The sequence below is a fragment of the Eurypyga helias genome, unplaced genomic scaffold (genome assembly GCF_000690775.1).
Source record: "Eurypyga helias isolate BGI_N326 unplaced genomic scaffold, ASM69077v1 scaffold2421, whole genome shotgun sequence".
NCBI classification, from domain to species: domain Eukaryota; kingdom Metazoa; phylum Chordata; class Aves; order Eurypygiformes; family Eurypygidae; genus Eurypyga; species Eurypyga helias.
This window is the reverse complement of record NW_010228717.1, coordinates 41,748-57,321: the sequence shown is the minus strand read 5'-3', so window position 1 is coordinate 57,321 and position 15,574 is coordinate 41,748. Positions and strand designations below refer to the sequence as shown.

At 45.9% G+C, this 15,574-nt stretch overlaps 1 protein-coding gene across 1 annotated transcript in view; it reads right to left on the bottom strand.

The window, feature by feature from the left end:
- Positions 1-1,373: 1,373 nt before the first annotated feature.
- Positions 1,374-15,574, bottom strand: part of LOC104504337 (synapsin-3-like) — a gene marked incomplete at its 5' end in the record, with an annotated part of 35,023 nt that continues 20,822 nt past the window's right edge. The window contains 4 exons of the mRNA XM_010160027.1: positions 1,374-1,663; positions 3,872-4,169; positions 5,639-5,723; positions 10,866-11,000. Of these exons, the coding sequence (XP_010158329.1) occupies positions 1,531-1,663; positions 3,872-4,169; positions 5,639-5,723; positions 10,866-11,000 (651 nt within the window). The remainder of the gene's footprint in view (positions 1,664-3,871; positions 4,170-5,638; positions 5,724-10,865; positions 11,001-15,574) is intronic.

The window sequence follows — 15,574 nt, the reverse complement described above, 5'->3', positions numbered from 1 at the left end:
GGGGGGCGGCGTGTCGGCCTCCCCGTTGCGGAGAGCCACGCTCCCTGCGCTCTTGGGGCAGTTCTAGATCGGGATGGGGTGGGGGGAACCGTGGAGCTTGGCATGGCAGGAGGGCAGGTTCTCCGCTGGCAGAAATGGCCGTGGGTACCTCGTTTTCACCCAAGGTGTGGTTCTCAGGCCTGAATGTAGCTGGTGTCATTCCTGGTGTTGCCATGTCCCGGCTGTCGTTTACGTGCTCACGCACTGCTTCCTCCTGCGTTGCAGGCTTAGAGGGAAAAGCACACCTGGCAAAGCTCCATCTCCCCTCTGGAAGGGTAATTCCTGGGGGTGCTCGGGGAGGACTGCTACTGACCAATCCCTGCATGCCCTCCCGTGGCTTGGTGTCTCCGAACGGACCCAACTCACCGCGTTTGTGACGGGTAGTTTTCCTGCTCGGCGGCAGGGCTGTCACCTTGCCTTCGTTTGGCACTCACCCCAGTGATCTCCGTGGGAGTTCGAGGAGGGAGACAGGATTTCACCCCATCTCTCTCTCCGTGTGGTATTATGGAACACTCAGCGCACAAGTATGTGCACTTCATCAGCTCTGCTATTAATTAAGCGTGTTCCTGGGGGACGTACTTAGCCAGATGTGACCAAGTCACCAAAGCGCTTGGAGCTGAGCTGGCTTTTGTCTGGAATTCGTGTGAACTGTGAACGTGAACTCTGGTGTTTTCAGGGGCAAGGGAAGAAGTTGTTTTTTGTGTGGAAGGGCCGTTTCTCAGGTTATTTTTGAGCTAAGGCTACAGGGTTAGAACATGACATTTTTCCCTCAGAACTCGGGAATCACGTGCAGGGGACATAAATGAAGGCATAAAGCAGAGACGTTTTATCTGCCATGAGCAGAGTGACCCAGAGCAAGCCAGCGGGCCATCTGGATGATCTGCCTATGTGATCCTTGGCACTTACTGGTGCCTGGTACCGTATTTAACTCAAACACAGTTTTGCTCTGAAAAGTGACTTTATTTATAAAGTTGGTATCATGAAGTTCCACAGTTCACTGTGTTTCCATGCTCAAGCATGCTCACTTTATCAGTCAATGAATACTTATTCTTGACTCTGACTTTGCACATCTGTTTCTGAAATAAGCCTTTTTTTTATAGCTCAACCTCAACAAGGATTCAGTAACTGGAAGTTAGCAATTGTATTGGCTATATACAAATCAAAATAAAATCTAGTTTGCACTGTCATAACTGTGTTGACTCCACAGGGGTTAGCAAGAGTAAAATTTGCTTTACAGCTGAGTCATTTGAACAGATGTGGTTCTGATTATGCACAAAAACTAATGAAATAGTGCCACTTTTATACAGTCACTTTTTAGACTGTTCTTCAAATATTTTCTTTGCATTAAAACAACTATAGTTCTCTAAATTCCCTTTACCCAGGTGTTAGTTGTCAGTTGCTGGGTACCACTGGATATATTCTAGGATGACGCCAGGTATGCTGGTATGAAGAGTGAGGGTTGACAAAAGCATCGATCCAGCTGTGGGACTGTTAATCGGAAAACAGGCTAGCGAATGATTTCCTCAGGTTGCGGATGGTCTCGGCTTTTGCTTCGTCTTCATTGGCATTCCCTCGCTGAGATGACTCAGATATGTTGAAGGTGTTTGTCAGGGACTGCGATTTGCTGAAACAGAAAACAGGGTTTGGACTCAGCAGGGGAAAGTTGTAGTTCAAAGGTGGCTACTGATGCTTTGTGCTCCATCACACAGGCAAATTCAGGGATGAAAGCAGACATAAGCAAGGAGAATCTCCATATGCTAAGACAGCCAGGAAGAAGGGGAGGGGAGAGGATGGGGCATGGGCAGGTGACCGATACTGATCACAGTGTGTGTTTATGAAAACACTTGATTAAAAACATGCAATTGGCATTTGGTGCTACTGTTGTGAGGAAAAGTTCAGTCATTTTACTACTGTGCTGGTTTTAGTCAGGACAGGGTTAATTTTCTTCACAGTAGCTTGTAAGAGGCTGTTTTGGATTTGCCCTGAGAACAGTACTAATAAGGTGTTTTTTTTAGCTCGTGCTGGGCAATGCTTGCACCAATTCAAGGTCTTTTTCAGCTTCTGATACTTGCTGTGCTCCCAACTTTCTCACTACAAGCAGTGGGGGGGACACAGTTCAGACAGCCGACCTGAACTAACCGAAGGAGTATTTCGTTTCATAGCACGTCCTGCTCAGTACATCACCTGGGAGTGGGCTGGGGGGTCATAGCTCACTTGTTTGTTAGCTCGTTTGACCCTGCATTCGTTCATTCATTAGTGAGTTGGTGGGTTGGTTGGCTTTCCTGGTCGTGCTGTCACTCGTGGGGGTTTCTTGGACTCTGCTGCAATTGATCTAAGGCTCTGGCTTTTGGACTCTCTGGCTCTGACTCTTGCCTCTCAGGACGTGGCTGTGTACTGGTTGGTGGGTGGTGAGTAACTGTAGAATTTGTTTTAATTACTTATTATTAGTAGTATTGTTAATATTATTCGTATCACTATAATATTAATTCATACTCAATTATTAAATAGTTCTTATCTCAATTCATGAGCTTCCTTCTCTTTTCCTCTCGTCCTCTGAGTGGCTGTACTTTATTGCTAGCCTGGGTTAAACCACAGCAACTACTAACAGAGAATGGGTTCATACTGAGGGTCACCAGTCTCTCATCAGCCATACCATGAGTGGCAGTCCTGTCCTTCCAAATGTGACAGCCTGAGAGGTTTGGCAAATTGGTAGCCATGTCCCCTACCATGTGAGCTGTTGCCTGCCCTCCCTGGCATGTCTGCTCTGACTGCCAGCTGTGACATGCAGGTCTTCTGGTTGGCCACACTGCTCTTGATGGATGTGTTTCTGCTGATGTTTAAGTTCAGATCAGGACTGTGCTTTAGAAGTACATCTCCCAGTTTTCCCCACTTCCCATGCTTTGTCACTGTGTGGTTTCTCCTGGTCAGTAATAGGCATTTCGCGCAAGACCAGACTGAATTAAAGTATTTGGAACACGTATAGTGTGATAACTGCATCCTTAGCACCAACATTTTGATCCTTAATTACACTGCTCTTGGTTTCCCTTGCTAATGTAGACATCATCGCTGAAAGCCTATTCTAGAACATCACTCCTCTGCTGCCTAGAGACTGCCTTCTCATTCCTAGCCTGTATTTTGTTCTGGTCTGCTCATACCAATTCACTCTCATGTCAACTTTTTGTTAACACCAAATGTTGTTCTGCCAGTCTTTCCTGCCATGGTGCCAGCCAGATATGCTCCATGGAGGGCGGCAGCAAAGGCTGCTACCCAAGACCACAATAATTCAGTGGTGGTGTACTGTGCTCCAGAAGAATGCTTAAACACAGTCACCATCTGGAGTTTTATATATATGTCAATAATATCACTTCCACGTCCCTCTGCCTTTTGCTACCAATTACAAAACATTGCATGGTAAAGAACCTTGTGTGGCTCCAGTATTCAGGGAATAGTGAAAGAATGACTCTAGCTGAGCTTTCTGGCCAATAATGTACTGATTACAGCCTGCAAGAAGTATACACCCTGCTGGGAAGGCAGTAGCTGTGTTGATACAGCCAGGATAGAGCACATGATTTACGAAGAGCACGTGAACAAGAAGAAGAACGCGAAATCTTGGAGATGTCAAATGCAACTTGTTCTTCCTGACAACAGCTCAGTGGTGGCCTGTTATGCCCGGGCTTATGTATCTCTGAAGGCACTTGCAGTTGTCCAGGCCTTTGTCCCTGGGGACTATTGCCTGTCAACAGGTGAGATGTTCTTCATGTCAGCTCACAGTACTTTTCTGACAGCCTTATTCTAATATCTGTAGCTATTAGTGGTTTAGCAGAGCACCTACTTCAGATGCGGGTGTGGGGCAGCTTGCTGCTTGGACGTTTCAGTGGGGCTTGGCTGGCTAGGAGCTCGGCCTTGAGCAGGAGGCCTAGGCTGCTGTGGAGGGAACACGCCTGCCTTGGAAGCCTGGACTGGAGAAGACCCGGTTGCTGATCGGACTTGCTGTGGAGATCCAGGTGACCTTTGCTGCTGAGGAGAAGTGGACTGGGGACTCTGGGGCTGCTGTCCTTGAGGAGAGAGCCGCTGCTGTGGAGGTGCGTTTGTCCGTGGAGGCTGAGATCCCGGAGGCTGGCGTGGTCCACCTGAAAGGGATGTGTAGACATAAACATGAGGAAGGTCATGTGGCAGGCAACAAGCAAGGAGCATCTATATGGAAGAATGGGTTTTGCTAAGGGGAGAGAGTGTTCAGAGTAGCTTCATGCATAAGGATAAAGGAAAAACCTCTTTTATAGGCTTAACGCTGGTGTGATGCCCACATCTCTATAGAGTTGTCTATTTCTCTACCTCCTTCAGCACTGAAGAAGCTCTGCCACTCTCCCCAAAGGAAGCCACTTCAGCGTGCTGTACTCTTACATGTAACTAATGTTTCTTATCCTTGGCAAGCACTTCCTGCATTGGGAAGGAAGAGTAACTGGAAATCCAATCCTGTGCAGAAAATGAAAGCGCAATCTGCTGGTTTGGGTCAGCAGTCCCTTCATGGGCCCAGCAGTTTGATATGAGACTGTGCACCCATACATCTCTTCCAGCATTATCACCAGGTGGCTTCAGCCATGTTGGTAGCAGACTCTCAAAACTGAAGAGGATGTGGAAAACAATTGGATGTGATGTGTGAAATTGCTGAACATGACAGATAACAGTGTGAGAAGCTGACAAAAGTTACAGTTAGCGTTGTGAGGGCTGGCTGGATTTCACACAGGGTTAAGGGGAAGTTATGTGAGAAAAAACTTAGCAGAGAATTGGAGTACTGGAGGCAGATGGGGAAGTAGTATCCTGCCTGGCCAGCAACTCCTAGGTCATCATAGCAGTAATTGCGTGTAATGCCAAGATTGCATAGGTGCATTTGGTATCAGAAATACCAAATTCTGGGTAGAGTTAAACTGTGACCAATGAGGAAAAGGTGGTTGGAGGTGGTTGTTAATTAGGAAGGAGATTGGAATGGAGAAAGGAAAGGACAAAGGTGTCAAAAAGGAAGGTCTGATTGCTCATTTGAACTGAGTGGTTGGTGTGGTCTGGGTACCTGTGGGGCAGCCCTGTGCTTCATCACCTCTGCGTAAATTAGGACAATTAACCAAATACCTCATTCTGACCAACCACGTGAGTCAAACCTGCTTCTGCTGTCAGGGGGAACACTGGACAGGGGAACACCTGGAGCGATGGATTAAGAACCCTGGCATTGCCGCGTTGCTGTCTGTTCCAACCCTGACAGCACCAGCATCTTCCCATCCCTTCATAACACTTGCAGCCACTTGTAGCAGTTTTGTGCAAACACAGATACACTCTGTGCCCAGAATCCTGCTCCTGTGCCAGTTCAAGTGGCCTCGCTTTGCTGTGCTGAGTTCTACCAGCAGTGTCAGCTGGATCTGTATCAAAGTTTCACCCCACTTTCTGAGCTGCTGTGCAATATGCCAGCAGCTCTTTAACAGCACACTGAATTTGCTGCCTGCTCGTCAGTGAAGTGGAACAAGTGAACCTTTGCTAGATAGCTTTTGTTTAGAAGGAAAAGGGATAACAACTCACAGCCCATACTGTCATGGGGCCCGAAGAACTGTACCTTGGGGAGGAGGCCGTGGTTGGGACAGCTGTCCAAGCGGAGGTCCAGTCTGAGATTTCATTGCCGCAGGCTGAACTTGTGGAGGCTGGAGGAAAAAAAGCCATTCCAGTTAATACAGAGTCCCCAAAGAGAAGCCCTGAGGTTATACAGGAACTGGGGAGTCCTGAAGTGTTCCTTAAAAACACACATACACACACATGCAGCATCTGGCTGTTAAAATCTCATGGGACTAAAATGGAGAGCTGAGTAATAAAGAGCACAGAAGTTGTTTGCTCACAGGGAATAACAATGAAGTTACAGTTTAGAGTGTTTTTTAGGCAATCAGGAATTAGCAAATGTATCAGGCCTGAGGGGTCTCTTAGTCCCATCTCCCATTTTGGACAGGTTCCAGCACCAGATGTTCCAAAGGAAGGAGGGATGAACCGTGGAAACATCTATGGAGTAATCATCTCTTTACCCTAAGGGGTCTCCTCTTGATTGCTAATAAGGAAGGGCCAGCTTCAACCCTGAAACATGAAGCTTATTATCTGCTCCACCAAATCTTTGCAACAGTTCCAGATATTTTGTTTTGATATTGACACCCAGACCCTTTGAGTCTTGCTCAGCTCTCAGCGTCACTGCCTTTCTCATTTCTGAACTCTGTTGCTTCGTTCTGAGTTTTGAGAGCAGTTCTCACAACCTGCCCTTGCTAGGTCATTTGTTATTTTGTAAACCTTTGCTGCCCTTTCTCTCATTCACCTCCTTTCTAAAGCCAAGAGACTGAATCCCTTTGGTCCCTCCATGGGAATGTTTCCAGGCACATAATTGTTTTCATCACCCACTTCTCTTTCCCAGCTTTGTGATTCCTTCTGCAGATGCCAGAGGCAGGTCTGCTTACATTGTTCCAGATGAAGCAGTTTTTGGGTTCTCTGTATACGTCACCAGCTCATTTCTCCTGCATCCTGATTTCCTGCTTCTCCCTTGTCAACACAACCATAGGCTGAGCAATGGTTTTCATTAGCCTGTTTGCGACAAAGTCTTTCTCTAGGGGCATGGGTACTGCCACTTGCAAGGCCTACGGATTGTTTATGTTGTCCCCCTCTCTACCCCCAGCTTAGCTTACCTTTCAATGTTCCATATGGGGTTTCATTTGCCATCGTGGTAACTTAACGTAAAGGACATCTCTGTCAGATGTCCTTTGCTGCCATCCCTGATCCTGACCAACCTGAATACGTTGGTGCCATCTCTACTTTCTTCTCTTTCACTGTTTACTTTTTGACAGATATTTTAATATACAGATTAAGCAACACAGAACTGTTGCACAGAGGGCCGGTCCAAGGTCAACAGAACTCTGAGTATGCCTATTGCACAAAATTGTTTATGAAAGCAGGCGAAGCTGGAGACAGATTGGCTGGTATGTGCCGGATTATTTACATGGAGAACACAATGATAAAAGTGTCTTCAAGGCTCCTGAAAGGTCAGGAGAATGAGCTAAGTGATTCTGGAAATGGGAGGTAATGTTTCATAGTTGGAAGCGCTGAAATGAGTTTCAACTGACCAACATAAATGCAATGAGGTTGCCAGCCCATCTTTTACACTATTTATCTGGGACTTACAAATGGATGTAGAGGAAAATCTGGGAATTTTCCATTCATGGCTTCTAGTCCTACGTAGCTCAGGACACTAAACCTTGCCTTGCTTTTGGTGCAAATTTACTGTGTTAATGCTGTGACACATCCTGCTTAGACCAGCCAAAGAAGGGAATTGGATCTCCCTTTGCCTACAGCCAATTAAGGCTTCTCAGAGGTGAAGGCAAAACAGGATTTTGAGGCTCAGAGATGAAGGGGGGAGGGCCAGCCCAAGGTCTCTTGCCTTTGGAAGGGAAACAGTGAGGAGAAAGGATGGAGGTGGGGCAGAGAGGCAAGAGGAGAACTACAGCTGTAGCCATGAAACCAGGTTTCACGCTGTAGGCATGAAAACAAGTTCATCGTTAACATCTTACCCTGTTCTGGGCTCAACCATCCAATTCTCAACATGACCAGGTTTAGTATAGTATCCTTTAAGCATCCCCTCTGCTAACTGTTTGCAAGAATTAAAATCTCTTCTATTTATGTCTTTATCTGGGGCCAGCTTCTGATCCACAATGAAACTTTGCATTTGAACCCCTCCCTGCTTGCTTTGTTTAACAGCTTCTCTCTGTTACCTTGCCTAAGGCTTTTTGACATTATTTTGACAGATTGCCTGTTATCTACCACTTCATGGAAGAATTCTCAAAAAAATGAGGGGAAAAGAATCAAAAGGAAATTAATGGAACGTTTTTGTTCACAAAAAAAAAAAAGGCAGTAGATGTTTTTAAGCTGCGGTTCTATTGGTTTGTTAGTCTTCTGTATTATTCTTTCAGTTATTGTCTGCGGTAATTTGTAAGGTCCATGACTTGTCTACATTTTTATACATTACTTTTATAACTTTTTAAACACATATTTCATATTTGTTTTACACCAATCCTCTGGAGCTATGAAATTCTAATGGTTTCTAATGAAATTGCACATTTTTTCATGGCAGCTTAGTCACTTCCTAAATTCAGTTCATTGGATGTAGCCATCTAGGTCTGGGGGCTTAAGTTTTAAAAATATCAGTCATCATTGATTTAATCATTGTTTTTGTTCTCTCCCTTATCTTTCTGATCAGGAAGAACTATATCCAGTTTAAGAAGTTCCCCACTTCCAGCAAATTGACTAGAGTCACAACACTCTCCATGTTGTCTTCCTTTTCTCCCTTAACTTTGGGTGATCCATAGAGCCCACCAATTCTTTGGTAGGTTTCCATCTTCTGATGAACTCAAAGAATTTGTTTCATTCTTCCCTCTCTCTGCTCTTCAAAATTAATTTCTCTCCTTTTTGCGTTTCCTTTTATTACTTGCTTGATGCATAAAGGTCTTCTTAAATGTCAGATTTCCAAATTTGGAAGATTTTTTTTTCTGTTTGTCTTGAATGTCCTCTATCACTTTGCCATTCAACGCTGAAAGTTTATTTCTTGCATTCCTGGTTCAGGAGCAGACCAGAAATTTATGTACGCATTCTGGAAAACAATGGTCTCTCAGATAACATCCGTGCAGTCTTAATGCTAGGGATTAGTTTTCTCAGTCTGTTAAAACAATATTTTCTAACTGCTTGTGTCATACTGTTACTTTTTGATAATCACATCTGTCCCTTGGAAATGAAACCTAATGGTATATATTCACTTTCTGAATTTGTACCTTGGTGTTTCTCAAGGCTAGGGCAAGGTGGTGTTTCCCTGCAGGAGACAGGGGCTTTTTTGCAGTTGTAGGAAGGGGACACTTACAGGGGTGGAGAACTCTCTCTGAATTCCTGTCCCACTGTGCTATTTGACTTGATTCTTGGTAGCTGTAGCTGTACATTGTTATAACTTGTTGCTTCTTCCACCTCTGTCAATGCTGTGCACTCAGTTTCATAATTTCTCAGTTTTTCTTGATCCAGAGACTAGTATAGACAGCTCCAATAATATGTATAGATATCCTGTGCATACCCATAGGATATCAAAGGGTTCATATCTCTATAAATGTCCTTGTATTCAGAACTGTTATTTTTCTTTGTTCAGTGGAAGTCTTTGCGTGTAGCTCTATTTCTGCATCTCACCAGCCTCACATGTTGTCGCGTTATGTTGGTAACTGCAGCCTGTGCAGTTTCTGCAATGTTCATGTACCAAGGTCTTTCTCTATAGCAAACAGCTCAATTTAACATGTTTGTGAGTTTCATTTTCTTGACTGTTGTACACAGATATTTGTAGGTTGTATTCTTGATGAAGTCCCTTTTCTTATTTAACTCTTCTATTTCACATCCTATCCCCCCAAGCCCATTTGTTTTGTTCTTATTTTGGCCCTATTTTAGGTCTCTTGTAATCCTATCCAATCCAATCCTGTACCAGTATATTACAGACATAGAAAGCAGATGCATCTGTCCATGTTCTCAGTTTCTGTTGGCTTCCCCTTTGCTCCTAGTTTATACACTCTATATCTGCTATTTCTCATGGCAGTTGTTGATTCCACATTGGCCAGAGTAAATCCTATCCCTTCTGTATCACTTTCCCGGCCTCAAAGCTTTTTTAGCGTCTATTAAATGTTTACCCCCTCAGCCTAGCTAAAAGCTGGAGTTACCCTGAATACCCTTCATGCTGGGGACCTGGTTTAGCAGGCATGGGCTCTCATACAGCAAAGGCAGAGAGCCATAAAGTGCTTTCTCCCATTTTTCATCTTAAGAGGTCATGGAAACTGTTGCAGTGCATTGCAGTCAGTATTACCCCTCAGCCTGTTTACTCTCCTGTCCTCTCTTCTGTACAGATTTGTTGTCCTCAAACCTTTGTGCGTGGCTCACTGCTGGGTGCTGAAGGAAGTGTAGCACGTGCACCTGAAGAGACAGGTTATGTTCCGGTGTGTTTCATTTGTAGAGAGCTGCCCCTGGGGAATGTGGCATTTGATACTCAAAATGAATGTACACGAGAAGCACTAAGGGATGGGTTTAAATGCAAAAATGACAGGTTCTTAGATGAATTCAAACCTTTGTGCGTGGCTCACTGCTGGGTGCTGAAGGAAGTGTAGCACGTGCACCTGAAGAGACAGGTTATGTTCCGGTGTGTTTCATTTGTAGAGAGCTGCCCCTGGGGAATGTGGCATTTGATACTCAAAATGAATGTACACGAGAAGCACTAAGGGATGGGTTTAAATGCAAAAATGACAGGTTCTTAGATGAATTCAGCATTGTGGGGCATCTCCAAAGAAAGGCTGCAGTAAGGAATGGAGCAACTCTTGGTGGGGATTCCCACTCTCTGTTCTGGGAAGCACAGATTGTCATCATTAATGGAAAATCTGGAATGAAACCTATCCTGAGGGATGGTGTTAGATAGAGATGAAGTTGGGCATTACAAGAACCTCTAACAATGGCTGTCTTCAATATGAATATACGAATTTAGGAAGCCAGAATGTCTAGCTACATGGACGATGCTACTGGTGCAATGTCACAGTTATATGGAAGGAGAGGAAGGGAGAGAGAGAAGTTTCTTAGGGGGACCCACTTCAAAGAGTCTGTGAGAGACTTCTTTGCAAGAGCAGGAGGCAGTCTGTCCAATACACCCCCATATGGGACTGTTCAGCTCTCTGAGATGTCTGACTGCCCGGCACCCACAGGGAGGAGGGAGAATCAGGAAAACAATTTGGCAATAACTTTGGTCATACCCAAGGCCTCAGAGGTGACGGCGTAGATCCAGCAGTGATGGCAAGCTGAGTCATTTTGGAAACAACCAGATCAGCTATAAGCTGTCTGTCCTCTTCCACATGCTCCCCAATCAGGGGCATCGAGCTGTCCATCACCTGCCACAGGACAGAAAAGCAACGGTTAGTAAGGAGGTTTCCAGGTGGCAGAAGCCTGTTTCAACTCACCACTCACATTAACCCGTTTTGGGTCTCCACATCCTTGCCAACACCTAGAGTCACCAGTCCCCTCTGTTCAGAAACATGCTTGACCTACCTAGGCCTGGGGTTTCGCTTAGGTTTTCTTGGAATGGTATGTACTTCCCCCACCTCCCCACCTTCCTTCCCTTCACAACTTGGAAGCCAAGCCAAGACTTCTGGTGACTGGAGACTTTCTGCATCAGCTAAAACCAAACTTTCTTTCTCACATGTCCTGAGGAGATGCCTCCGATGGATGAGGTTTCTCTGGCATTATCCCACAGTATTTGTGGGTGACACTGCAGCAGCAAAGACTACAGGGGAGGGGAAATAACGTGCTGAAGTCTGAGGAGATGAGAGCAACAGGCACTGGAGGAAACCAGGAAACATTTGGGATTAATCAACACAAAGCACCCTGAGAGGGGACATACACACCACAGGTGTGTAATGATTAGGATGTCACCAGACCAGCAGCACCTAATGCAGGAAAGTAAACTTATTCTCTCCTTGTCTTCTTGACATTGTTGTGATATGACTGCTTCCCAAGCAAGTATTACAACTGTCCTAGGGAAAGCTGGGAAGCAAGACTGTGGGGATGGGGAAGGAGAACCCTCAAAGGCTCTTTGAGGTAAGAAATGGTCTGACAACAACAGTAATAATGAAAGCACAGCAGCCCCTCAGCTGTGTAGCAGCAGCCCTAAACATCATTTTCAACAGTTCCTCATAAATCAAGTGCTTTGCAAACATCAGCTAAATCCCACAGGAAGAACTGCATGATGATGCCATTAAGATTCAGCTGGAGTAAATATAATTGTACCAAAATATCAGGGTTGGAAGAGTTTATTTTATTTTGCTTTTATTTTTAAACCAAACATTAAAACCCCTGGAAATGCAGAGTTAAAGGTTGCATTGCTCAAGAAAGGCACTGACTCAAGCTCAGATAACAATCGGAAGCACACTCCACCCTGGCAAGGCTGCAGGAGTCCACTCTTGGAGCGGAATGGAAAGCTTTCCACCCTTTGTTTTAGATTTAAAGCAGGGGAAATCAGTGGGGTGAGTTCACTGAGTTTGTATTCTGGTCTGTTCTCGCAGAATGTTAATGTGGATAAATTTCCACAGGTGTCTCTTCATACCACTAGAGAAGCTGCCTTAGGAAGTTTAACTGGGGTTCGCATGGTGTTTATATCCACAGCCTACTTGACCCAGGGGGCGGAAGGAAGAGGTTAGAAAATGAGATGGCAGTGCTCAGCCAAACACACAAAGTGGCCTCTTGTTCCACTGTCCGCTTCGTCGTTTCTCTGTTAACAAATGAGGTTGGGAAAGGAGACATTTCCCAGCAGTGTCACGGAGCAGCCAGTTCCCCCTGTGTCTCACTAGCCAGGGGCTCCCAGGGGCCCTCCAGCAGGTTCCTGCACAGGTTTCCCTCCCCTCCACTCCCACCTTGCAAGCATTCCCGTTTCATTTGGCAGTTCCAGCTCACGCGTGGGACAAGATGTGCCCCAGCTCCCTGCCAGGCACCGTGCGGGGACCTGCGTGACCACTAGATGATGCCATTACTCTGCTCACAGCCTGGCCAGCCAAGCCTGGCTCCTGGCTCCCTGACCCCCACTGCGAGTAACTGAGGTACAGCTCTGTATCCCAAACCCCTCATTTCCTCGTCTTAAGGGTCCCCTGTTTCTGTGGCAGCAGTGGCTGGAGAGGAAGGGGAAGATGCTGTTATATAGAACAGAGTGACTGGGCGCAATGAACCCTGGAGCAGGTCCCAGCTGATGCAGTGAAGGTGCACCGGGGACGAGGGTGTATGAATGGGAGCTGTGGGAGCTTGCAAATAGGGGAATGAACAATCATATGCATAAGGGAGGGCCTTTGGAAATGGCAGTGATTTCTGCGGGCAAAATGACACAACTGGGTGCCAATGAACTGAAAAGGAGCATGAGACGTCACCTCATCTGTTCTCTGGGAGAGGGGAATTGCTCTGGAACTGGGGAGATAGAATGGTAATGCTGAAATAAATCAAATGGGTGAGAGGAATACCCTCTACTCTGCTCTGGTGAGACCCCACCTGGAGTTCTGCGTCCAGCTGTGGAGCCCTCAATATCAGAAGGATATTGACCACTTGGAGCGAGTCCAGAGGAGGGCCACGAAGATGCTCCGAGGGCTGGAGCACCTCTCCTATGACGAAAGGCTGCGAGGACTGGGCTTGTTCAGCCTGGAGAAGAGGAGGCTCCGAGGAGACCTCATTGCAGCTTTCCAGTATCTGAAGGGGGCCTGCAAGGGTACTGGGACAGGACTTTTTACAAGAGCCTGTAGTGATAGGACAAGGGGTAATGGGTATAAATTGAAAGCAGGGAGGTTTAGATTAGATGTCAAGAAGAAATTCTTCACAGAGAGGGTGGTGAGGCACTGGAACAGGTTGCCCAGAGATGTTGTGGATGCCCCATCCCTGGATGTCTTCAAGGCCAGGCTGGATGTGGCTTTGAGCAACCTGGTCTAGTGCAAGGTGTCCCTGCCCATGGCAGGGGAGTTGGAACGAGATGATCTTTAATGTCCCTTCCAACCCTAACCATTCTGTGATTCTATGATTCTATGAATACGTGAATCAGGGACAGACTGCGCTCATCTCTTCCTGTGGAGATCACAGAAGAGCTGGACAAGGCAAGAAGCCATCGGCACATATGGACCCGGTCATTGTAGCTCCCCAAGCTCCTGATGCAGCTGCTGTTGCCTGATAAGGTGTACGAGGGGGGAGCGGAAAACGGCCGGGCAGGGGAGAGACTCCAGAAAACCCCATCCTGGCCCTCCCCCTGCACCTATCTGATTCTGAGGCCTGGAGGCTGGACTTGTTATTCCATGCTCTGATGTGCAAAAGTGGAGTGTTAGGTGATTTTTAGCGAAAGAAGGAAGGAAGGAAACAGATGATTAGACATATCAAAGGAATGATGTGGCACTGAAGGGATGGGTAGGGCTTCTTGCAGGGCAGCATGTCTAGTAACACGGCTTAGCTGATCCAGGGGGAAGAATAAATCACATGGATCATTCTACTTGCCATGTGCTCGCTCCATGTTTGGCAGCATAGCAGAGATGTGGAAAAGGGTTAGATTACAAAAAAACTAAAGGGATGGGGAAGATTATTAAACCATACACACTGCTGAGCATTTTTGAGAATCTGGCTGCTAACAGTGGTACTGAACTTACATGGTTTTGAGGATCTGGCCTCTTGATCAAGTGCTGACTATTCATGCTGAATATTCCCTTAAAGTGGCAAAGGTCTTTAAAGCAGAGGAAAAACAAGTACCAGCCCATACTGTTAAATTCACAGCTGTTTTAATAGAATGAAACTTTGAAGAAATCTACTGATTTCTTCCAAGTTTTCAATATGACCCATGAAAATTGTGCGTAAGCATGCTAGGGCTGTGAAGGGCAGAAGTGTACTAGATTCTGCTGTTTGCCATGGGAAAGGAAAAGAAGGTGAAGTTCAAGTAACAACAAATACCATGGGTGCAAGATTACTCTTGTGCTGTGTTCATAACTCATCTGTCTTAATCTGATTGCAACAGACCACTGTGATAAATCTCAGTTCATAGAACTGCCCATCACTATCTCTGCGAATCTTTCCTCGAGAACTGCTTTGCACTGTGAAAATTAATTACTGCCTGCAATGGCATTGTGCAAATTCCTTATTTGTTCAGCCCATTTAGGCGTGCTTTCTTGTAAAATGTCACAGCACGCTGTTCCTTCTCACCAAGAAAAATACAACTGTCACACTGTCAAATAACTTTTTTCTCCCACTATCAAAAGAAAAAGGCAAAATAAAGGATCAGTTTCAGACCAAGAAAAGTACCCCAGGAAGTAGGCTGGAGGCAATTAATTACTTGTCAGCATCTCCCTCAGATCTGCATAAAGTAGAAAAGGTGCCTGTTGGCCTTTGTTCTGCTCTTTGTATTGCACTCCTCTACTCCTTTCCTCACAGTGTCCATCAGCGTGGCATCTGAATGCCTGCTAGATGTTGCTACATCAGGCCTGCTCAATCAGGTTCTCCGCTGCGATAATTCAGCATGACCCATCTGAAGCTGCCCTGTTCCTTCTGATTTGTGTCGTATTAGAGCCCTCGCTTTTCACCTTGCTCTCAGAGAGAGGAGTATTAGCGTGCGTTTCTGTGCAAGCTGATGATGGCTGTTAGCGTATGGATGTGCTTTTTATCCAGTCAGTCACACACGGGGCAGATGTGAAAACCCAGAGGTATACCCAGACGGAGGCATAATCCTTAAGCACAGAATTAACCATGTGTGCACGTACATAGGCTTATGTGCAAGAATAGATGCAGGGATATGAAAACCACATCACGCATCTGACCATGTATGGACACAGTCCAAATGTCCTTACTTCTCTAGCGAGTCTGCTGCCTTGCTCTTCCCTTCTCAGCTCCATGTGCATCGAGATACAAAAGTGCGTGGCAGGGAGACAGTCTGCTCTGGGGGATGCTCCTCCAGGTGCTG